The following is a 9,368-nucleotide window of genomic DNA, read 5'->3' as shown; positions in this document are numbered from 1 at the left end:
TTCTTTCTATGCTGCTTTATTTCTGTAAGGATACACTGAAACGTTAGATGATAATATCTAATGACAAAATGTAGAAATGAGGCATTGGCTTCTATAACCACTTCTACAAGAATGTTAATGTGTATTGTCATTACATTTTACTTTTGATATTGTCTCATTATACTATGTAATATAATAATGAAGAATACAGTAAGTAGGTGATCCTGCATTTCAGGGAAGCAGGAGGTGGAAATCTGGTTTCGCTGGTAAGGACGGTGGCCTCCCCACTCCCCCAGAGATCCAGCTAAACTCTTAAGGAAAAGTCTTAGTAATCACAAGAGAAGGGACTTTGCAGTCCTCTTGAACACACGGACAAAGAGCAGACAACTACTATGTTACAAGGAATTCAACTTGTCACGGTTTTGAAATGTCACAACCACACTGATGACAGCCCTGGCGCCTGCTCAGCTACCCCTCTATAGTTTTATAGTCACTTTTGTAGGATGACTCTCAAAACTGCAAGTATGTCTGAGGGGGCTCAAATATTGTCATGCAAGTTTCCAAACCAATAAACTATTTTACTATTCATTAAAACAAAAATATCATTAATTAAAAATATAAAAAGGACAACAGGGTTAGTTTTGATAAGCTTCCATAAGTACTCGCTGTGACACTGTTGCTCTGAAACAGGCTCGTTTTCTCAGGTCTGTTTACACTTCCCAAATCACCTGTATGTTCCATGTTTTAAAGTAGGAACACTCAGAAAACATGCCACACCAGGAAATCCAATGTTAGTATGGGGAAAGGTCAGGTGAGAATTACCATTAAGTTCAAATGTTAATTTTCTGGAAATTCTTGTTAGTCAAGTGAAAGCACAAAAGAACAGAAGTCAGAATTTTGATGAAAAAGTTACACCATGCATTCCAGCAAGTTCTTTTTTTGCTCAAAGAATAGAGTGAGCAGTGAGTTGGAGCAGCCGCTGCAACTCTTGCATATCATGTCACTACATGGTGGGTCCCAGCTGAGCCACAAAAGATAACTCAGTGGGGGCTTTATCACGTATGCTTCTTGCTTACATCACGAAGGAGCTAAATGGTTAGCACTTTTCTGCTCTATGATAAACATGCAGAAGAGTCAATCTATCTAAGTTTTTGTGTTTTTTTTGTTTTGTTTTTTTTTTTTTTTTGTTTTGTTTTTTCATTGCAGCCATAGAATAATGAGCTTTGCTGCAAGGTTGCTTTTTTGCTAAATTCTAACATGATCACTGTGTGCCCTTATGTGACAAATACTGTAAAATGGGAGAAAAGACAGAAGGAGCAACTTTAAAGAGGTGAAAGGCCACTCTTCCCCTACAGATGGTGTTGGGCAGAGAGGGCAAGGACACAAAGAACATGATGCAAATTCCATTTTACAGGACAGGGGCCCCTGTCGATTTACAACTTTTTGGCACAGTCAGGGCAATACACTTGCTCCCCATGAAAAACAAAGCGCTTGTTGGCAAGATTCACGGAGCATTTTTTGCAGTGGAAGCAGTAGTCGTGCCAGGATTGTCCTTCATAGGCCACCACACTGGAGCCTTTACCAAACCCTGTGGAAAAACAAAAGAAAACAGAGAGACAGCTGAATGAATACAGGTGAGGAAGCTGCGGTTCAGAGATAAAATGATGACTTGCCCCATTCACAGAGCCGACAAGCACGCAGAGTCAGTGTCTGGCCTGCTCCCAGCCCCCCACCACTCCACCGCGCACTGGCCCCACGCCGCTGCAACCCTGCTACGGCTCTCAAGGACCTGAGAAAATGCCGGAGCTCAGCCAAAGGCTTTCCTGATTTAAAGAACCCACATTCCCATGCCACTGCTATCGCCCTGTGACGCGCACCGCACCGGACCTCCCAGCATAATCAGTTTCTTTTGATTTAGGTCAGGGCCATGGCATCAAAGTGGCCACCAGGAGGCAAACTTGGGCTGTTTGTGGGGTGTGCACTTACCGGGCCTCGAGGAGCTGCTAAGCTTCGATTTTTTCTATAAAGAACCACCACCCACGAGGGACAAGTCCTCTCTCCACCCGGATGCCTGCCCCGGAGGTTGGCGCTGGGAAACAGGGTGAGAGGCAAGCGTTTCCCGTGGCACACTGGGGGCTTCCTAGCTTTAGAGACTGGGTGGCTCACTCTTGACACAGTCCTTTTCCCTGAGGATGGCAAAAGTCTTCTCAAATGTACATTTCAAGGCTCCCCCGGGAGATGGGATAATTGGAGGCAGGGGAAAGGGCCCGGGGCACGTGGATCGCGGCCGCGAGATGAGGAATGAAGTGATTAGCTTTGCTTCTGATCGCAAAAAAATAATAAAAAAATAAAAAAATAAACCCTGCCAGCAGGTACCTCTGCGCTAGCCTTCAACTATGGGGTGTCCCCATCCCAGGTTATCACTCCAGCCTCCCTGGCCCTCCCCCTCCCCCAAACCCATCCCCACCAGCATCCCTCCCTTTCCCTCTCCCCCCAACCCCCCTGTGCAGTGCCTCCCCCCTCCGCACCCCCCCACCCCGCCCCCCAAGGTCTCAGGCTTGTGAACTCCTGGCGTGGTTGACTATTCAGCAGTATTCAGGAAGTGTTCTGTATTGCAAATGCTAACCTGACCTGGGGGAGAATCCAAACTATTGTGGGACCTTTGGGAGCACAGTGGCAGGGGCAGAAGGGCATTCTTTGGGGCCTTTGCGGATGAAACCGACGACATAGGAAAATGAGAGATGGTTACCATGCGTAAAACCTAGCCTGGCAGACTTAGCAAGGACTCTTTAGCCTACCAGTGATGGGGTTCTTGCATCCAGCACACTTCTTGGCCACAAAGTTCTTGTAGCAATCCACGCAGTAATACTGGTCCTCCACAGCGGTGAAACGCTGCCCAGCCAGCTTCTTAGAGCAGGTAACACACACAAAGCACTCGGCATGCCAGGGCTGATCCTGGTAAGTGATTCCTCCAGTTGTGATGGCCTAGACCAGGGGGTGTAGCACCGGATTCAGATTCAACAACCATTTTGTTGAATGACTACAACATGCCAGGCACTGTGCTGGGCGCTTTGGTATACATAATCTCCTTCAATCTCCACAACAGCCATGGGAGGCAGGTGCTATTATTATCCCCAATTTACAGATGAAGACACCAAGGCCCAGAGAAGGCAAGCCCCTCTGTGAGATTCCACAACAATTAAGCAGCAAAAGCAGGCCTCTGGAGCCAGGGCTTCCCTGGCTCAGAGCACAGTGCCAGCCGCCGTGCCACACCACCACAGTGAGTGCACACACGGGGAGCCTGACTTGGTCATGGCACTATTTTCTCATCCCATCCCACAGTCTCCTCATCTGCAAAATGGGCATAATAATTCCTACGTCACAGGGCTGTCGTGAGGATGGAATGGGATAGTGTGTGTCCAAGTGCTCGCAAACTGTGAAACACTTCTAGAAACAAAGGTCAGTGCAGAATTCCCTTGACGACATACCTTCTTGCACTTGACGCAGTGCTTGGCAAACTTGGTCTCATGGCAAGTCACGCAGTAGAAGTCTTCCCCTTTAGGGAAGAAGCTTCCAGTCCCGATGACTTGCTTGCAGCTGCTGCAAGTGAAGCAGTCCTTGTGCCAGACGGTTCCCTTGTACTCCACATTCTGGTCTCCTGCAGGGAGAAGCAACCGGATAGCCCCACTGACAGGCACTGCAGGGGGCTGCATCCACTCATCTCCCCTCCTCTGGGCCCTACAGAGGTGAGGGGATGCAGGCCCTGCAGTCACTGGCCTCACGCCTCCAACTAGCCTATTGGTGTGCTACTTGCAGTTGTGCCAACCCAGGATTTTGTCATGAGTAGGGACCCCAGCAGTATTAATTTAGGATGAGATGCCTGAATGCCCAGTCTCCCGCCTCTACCCCCTACATGGACTTAGAGGTTCAACAGGGGGCTGCCACATCCAGAATTACACCCCAGAAAGAAACATGCTTTGATCACTTACTACACCCAAATGAGAAAGCGCTACATACTTTTCACTTCATTGTCTTGCCACAAGCTGTTCTTGCCAGTGTTCTTTAGTCTCCGAGTGTGTGCGTGTGTGCGAGCATATATGTGTACGCATATATACGTGTATGTATATGTGTACATATATATGCTAAAATCTCAAAGCAGCTCACAGCAACGTTAGCCCCACCGTGACAAGTAAGCCCGAATCACGACTGCCCTCAGGGCCTCCTCCCTGGCAGCCCAGGGTGGGAGAGAGATAGTACCTGCCACAATGGCCTTGAAGCACCCTTTGCACTTGGGGGAGTCCTCCCGAGTGACACACTTGTTGCAAAAGATCTTGCTCTCCTTGGACACAAAGGTCTCATTGGCCAAGGGGTGAAGGCATTTGGCACACCGGAAGCAGGTGTCGTGCCAGTAGCGGTTCTTGTAGTGCACCTCCTAGAAACAAAGCAGAGTGGGGCAGGCCACTGTGAGGGATGTCAGGGGCAATGGAAGCAACCTCCTAACAAGGCCACTTTCCCCAGGACTGACTGTGACTACTGAGATGCTGCAGTCCCCTATGCCTTGGGGATGCCCTGGGGTAAGTATTCGTATCAATAGCAAGAGAAACACTGAGGTGAGGATGAAAAACTCACATTTCTTGAAATATAGAGGGTGCAGGTTGAGCAGTCCTAATCACAGAATCTGAAATTCAAAATGCTCCAAAATCTGAAACTTTTTGAGAGATAACACGATGCCACAAGTGGAAAATTCCACTCCTGACCTCATTTGCCGGGGGGAGTCAAAACCCAGGCACACGGCACAGTTTATTTAGTGACCCAAGGGGAAAAAAGATCTTCAGAGCCCCTTCCTCTGCAATGCATACAGTAAGCTGCATGTACACAATTATTTAAAAATTTGTATAAAATTACCTTCAGGTTATGTATGCAGGATGTATATGAAATTTTGTATCTAGACTTGGGTCCCATCCCCAAGATACTCATCATGGGTATATAAACATGGGTATGTAAATATTCTAAAATCCAAAAAATATCTAAACTCTGAAACGCTTCTGCTCCCAAGCATTTCAGATAAGGGAGACTCAACCTATACAACCAAAAGAGCTAGCAAGGGCCTTGGCATCCCTCTAGTCCAAGGCACATTTTAAACATCTCAGGACACCAGAAACAGTCTCAGGGACTGGCGAGGCCATCTCAAGGTCTGAAGATGGCTACCCTGATGAGAACTCACAAAGAAAGCTATTGTCACAGCTGCAGGAAAAGTACACTCCAAAGCCCAATCTGTCCTGCTCACACATGGGGATGATCATTACCTTGGAGTCGGCACCAATGGGCTTGCGGCATTCCACACAGGTGTTGGCGCAGAACTTGTCAAAACACTTCAGGCAGCAGTTGTGGCCATCCTTCTCCACGTACTTCTTCCCCTGCAAGGGGTCCCTGCAGTAGTGGCAGTCGAACTTCTCAGCCATAGTGCCCACCCTATAGCTGGAGGGACCTGTGGAGGCAAGCCAGAAGAACAAATGACCAATGGAAGAGCTAGGGCACTCTACAGAAGAGGGTCCTAGAAACATCTGTGCACTACTGTGTGACCAATAAAACCCTCTGAGTCCGTGGGATCTGGGGACCAAGGCCCAGCTTCCTCTGGGAACCGGAGCCCGGCTTCCACTGGAGACTGACTGGCCATCTGGTGCCAAGGCAGCAGATATTTCACTATGATTCCCAAGAAGAAAGTGCTCTGAGTGGAACTCCCCTGAGTGCCAGAGGCCAAGGGCCAGCAACTCCCTAGGGAGATGGCAGAAATCCCTGCTGGGACATACCATTATGCTGAGTCTCATAGGAAATTGAGGAGGATAAGGGGATCAGAGCTTCTGCTGGCTGGGATTACCACACAGGGATTTTGGAAGATGAGGTCATAGTGAGCAGTGAATCTGAGAGATTGAGGAGTGTGATGGAGCAAAGAGGAGGAAGAAACAGTTTCACACAAAAAAGAGCAGCAGGCATACTATGTGCACACAGCAGCTTCTTGGGGGAGATGCCCACACTGGCAGCCCAGTCCACAGGAGGAGACGGGGGCCAGGCCCTATGCTCCAAGGACTGCCCTGGTTACCATATTACAAGACAGAAGTCTCCCTGCCAGCTGTTGCCCCTTTTCCCATCACTTTCTAGGTAGAAAAAAGTATTCTCTGCAGGTCTTACTATCTTCCTATCTGTCCAATTCTATTTGTCGTGAACAAAACTTAACTGCTAACTCTGTACCATACTAGGTATAGAAGTTCCTCAAGAATTCATTTTAATTTACTTGAAATCTGGCAGAAATGTTTGTAGTCCCTGAATAGATCCCTAAAACTTTTACCCCTGACAGTTTACTGACTTTTGAGGCCTGAGCAATAGGGCCAGAAAGTATTTATCAAAATGGCATTCTTGACAGGCACCAGCATGTTTCACAACTGAATACTTTTGTCATAGTGATATGTGGTTTTGTGACATACCAAAATCAAATCCCCTTTGGGTCAAGCAAGTGAGAATCAGTATATTCACTAAAGTATATTCACCAATTGGGACAATTGCTGTTTAAAACACTGCAAGTTTAAAATACAATGTGGAAAAAATGACTTTTTACAAAGGTTTTAGCTGATTATTCCAAGAATCTCAGAAGTCCCTTCTCATGAACAGTCTCCACTTATTCCCCCAGCCCTGCCATGGCCAGCCGTAGCCCTAGACAACAGGCCAAAACAATCCTAAGCACTTCCAAGGCCTTTTGTGGCCCCTTTGGCAAGTCATTTTCTAAGGAATCTTGTGCCCGGTAAAGTACCAAATTATAAGTTTCTATTTAGCTCTCAATTTCTTTACACATATGCTAATTTTTCCTCTCCTTCTGAAAAAAGAAATCTGTACAAGTAAATCGAGAGCAATTATCTAATCTATGCAAGGAATACTAGAACTCAGAGTATTTTATTTCAAACTATCCACATACATGGTTATCAAGCATCCCAAGTATAATTTAGAGAGAAAGGAGGGAAAATAAATGAGCAGTTTCCTGCTACTCACCGCAGCTCTCCCATCAACTGAATGGCCCCAGACTCCCACTTTGGGTTCCATTCCCAGGTTTTTTTTTTATACAACCACATGTCCAAGTTGTTTGGATCCTGTTGCCAGTGGCAACCAAACAGCAGAGAGTGAGCTAAGGAAACCACACCCTGTGTCTGGGAACCAGCCTGGGTCCAGGCTGTTGAACTCTCACTCAGACCCCAGTAAGTCTCTGCAGCCAACCTTCAAACAAGGGAAACTGGGTCACTGAACACACACAACACCTTCTGCCTCATAGGGACATACATCCAGGCCCCCCCCATCTCCAGAGAGCTGGCATGCGAAGTAAATGAGTGACATTCTTGTGTAAGGACAGTTGCTTGGACAGGTGTGTCACAGTGAAAAGACAAGGAAGACAAGAGAATGGTTCTTACTTACATATTTCCCTAAAAGGAATATGGAGATGTTCCCTTGTGTGACTGGGTTAGAAACAAAATGTACACACACAGTGAAACCAGGGCCAATCTCCTTGAACTATGCATTGTTTATGTAAGACAGCTGTTCAACTGTCTGTGGCTCCATGCCTAGAGACAAAAGTACCTGTCACTGTGACAGCATGTGGAAAAATCACTCTCCCTCATCCACTCTCATTGGTCTTTCCCATGTCGTGAGATTTTTGTCTTCCCTTTGCCACATTGAAACTGTGCTCTCAACAAAGATTTGCTTTCTTGTTAAGAAGCTGACTAGTGAGACCAAATAAATCTCCAGTATGAGTAAATGCCAAGAAATTAAATTATCAGTGGCTCCTAGGTGCCATTTGGCAGAAAATCAGATTTTGTAAGATTAGCCAGCAATGGCTTCCTACACGGCTAGGAAGCATGACTGGGCTCGCCTTTCAGAGACTATCTTCTTGGACTATATCTGAAAGTCCCTCTTGCTCCCTTACTGAGGCCTCTATTAAGAATACAACTTTGAACCTGCTCATTTTAGACTCTTTTAATGTCTATCAAAACAGAAATTGGATTCCAAACATTTCTACATTAAGGTACCATGCACAACCCCACTTAAGGGGAGTCCTACCTTTTGGTAATTTCAGAATCCTAGCTTTATGGTATAAGTATCAGCATCATACAATAGAAAAAGAAATGCTAGGTGCTGGGGTTGTGGCTCAGCGGTTGAGTGCTCGCCTTGTACATGCAAGACCCTGGGTTCGATCCTCAGCACCACATAAAAATAAATGAATAAAATAAAGGTATATAAAAAAATCTTTAAAAAAAAGAAAAAAATGCTAAAAAACAAAGAATTTCATTTAGAGTTATCTAGAAGTTTTCACGAGAAGGAAAACTGCAATAGGAGTCACAACACCAAAGATATAACTGCCAAGCCTTTCTCACTTTAAAAGCAAATGCTTTCTGTATTATTCCCAGTGCCAAGGTCTTCAGTGCTTACTTTCATAGTTTTAGAACACAACTCACTCAGTTTCTAGGCACCCCAATGATGAAATAATCCATGGCTCACCAATGAACAAGGAAGTACAAAAGTGTGTTGAAAACATCAGTCAAGGAAGCACAGTATTATTCCTATATAACAGGGTCTTAAACCAATCAAAAGTAACAATAAACGAGTCAATCTCAAGTTAATGGTACCAATAAGAGGAGCTTCATTTGTTGGCATTTTGAATCCTGGCTGTTCTCCAAGTGTGAGAAATTTAGGGTCATATGGCATAATGAATCTTAATATTATGTATAGTTATAATGCACCAATGGGAAAAAATAAGAAACCCAGGGTCACTTGATATTCCCACCAAACTCTGTATCCAGATAGACATAAAGATTTCCAAGAGCATAATTTAGAATTCATTTTGACAATTGTCTTAAGTCATTTTTATGTGTGTGGAAACATTTATTAATCAAGATAAAACAGGTACTTCTAGGAATGTTGGCTTTATTGCCTAATAAGTAAGAGGCCTAGAAATACCTAAAGTATGTTACCAATGTCTATGTCAAATTCATGAACTTTAGTACTTTTTGTTTTTAAAAGAAATCTTAAGTAGAACTTTGGGAAACACGAATTAGCTTACCTCATGCATTTCTTTTTGATCATTTGGTATGAAATTATTTCAAACCCTCACACAACGAGTTTAGGGTGTATCTGGAGTACTAGCTATTCCTACTGGCAGGATAGTTACCACACTAAAACTTTCCAATAAAGGAGGGGATAATGTGTACAAGATCAAAATGTTTTGCTAGGAATTATCTTCAAAGGGGTCCACAACTCTAAGACCCAGCTGATAAGTGACAATGCTGACAGAAAAGTTCCCAAAGGACAGACTATCCCAAGTGGTGGGCACCATCAGTGTCTGGGACACA

At 45.2% G+C, this 9,368-nt stretch overlaps 1 protein-coding gene across 4 annotated transcripts in view; it reads right to left on the bottom strand.

Moving 5' to 3' along the window:
- The window catches only part of Fhl1 (four and a half LIM domains 1), a 57,914-nt gene continuing 48,546 nt past the window's right edge, over positions 1 to 9,368 (bottom strand). For 2 of the 4 annotated variants that reach the window (XM_077107665.1, XM_077107663.1), the window contains 6 exons: positions 5,286 to 5,467; positions 4,237 to 4,411; positions 3,468 to 3,637; positions 2,778 to 2,964; positions 1,966 to 2,165; positions 1 to 1,567 (listed from right to left, as the gene is read on the bottom strand). In XM_077107665.1, the coding sequence (XP_076963780.1) occupies positions 1,484 to 1,567; positions 1,966 to 2,165; positions 2,778 to 2,964; positions 3,468 to 3,637; positions 4,237 to 4,411; positions 5,286 to 5,441 (972 nt within the window). In that variant the 5' untranslated portion in view covers positions 5,442 to 5,467 and the 3' untranslated portion in view covers positions 1 to 1,483. Of the gene's footprint in view, positions 1,568 to 1,965; positions 2,166 to 2,777; positions 2,965 to 3,467; positions 3,638 to 4,236; positions 4,412 to 5,285; positions 5,468 to 7,020; positions 7,093 to 9,368 lie in introns of those variants that run through there. The other 2 variants (XM_077107664.1, XM_077107666.1) reach the window with 2 other exon arrangements.

Source organism: Callospermophilus lateralis, chromosome X (genome assembly GCF_048772815.1).
Source record: "Callospermophilus lateralis isolate mCalLat2 chromosome X, mCalLat2.hap1, whole genome shotgun sequence".
NCBI lineage: Eukaryota > Metazoa > Chordata > Mammalia > Rodentia > Sciuridae > Callospermophilus > Callospermophilus lateralis.
Note: the sequence above shows the minus strand (reverse complement) of the source record. Positions and strands in the feature narration are given on the sequence as shown.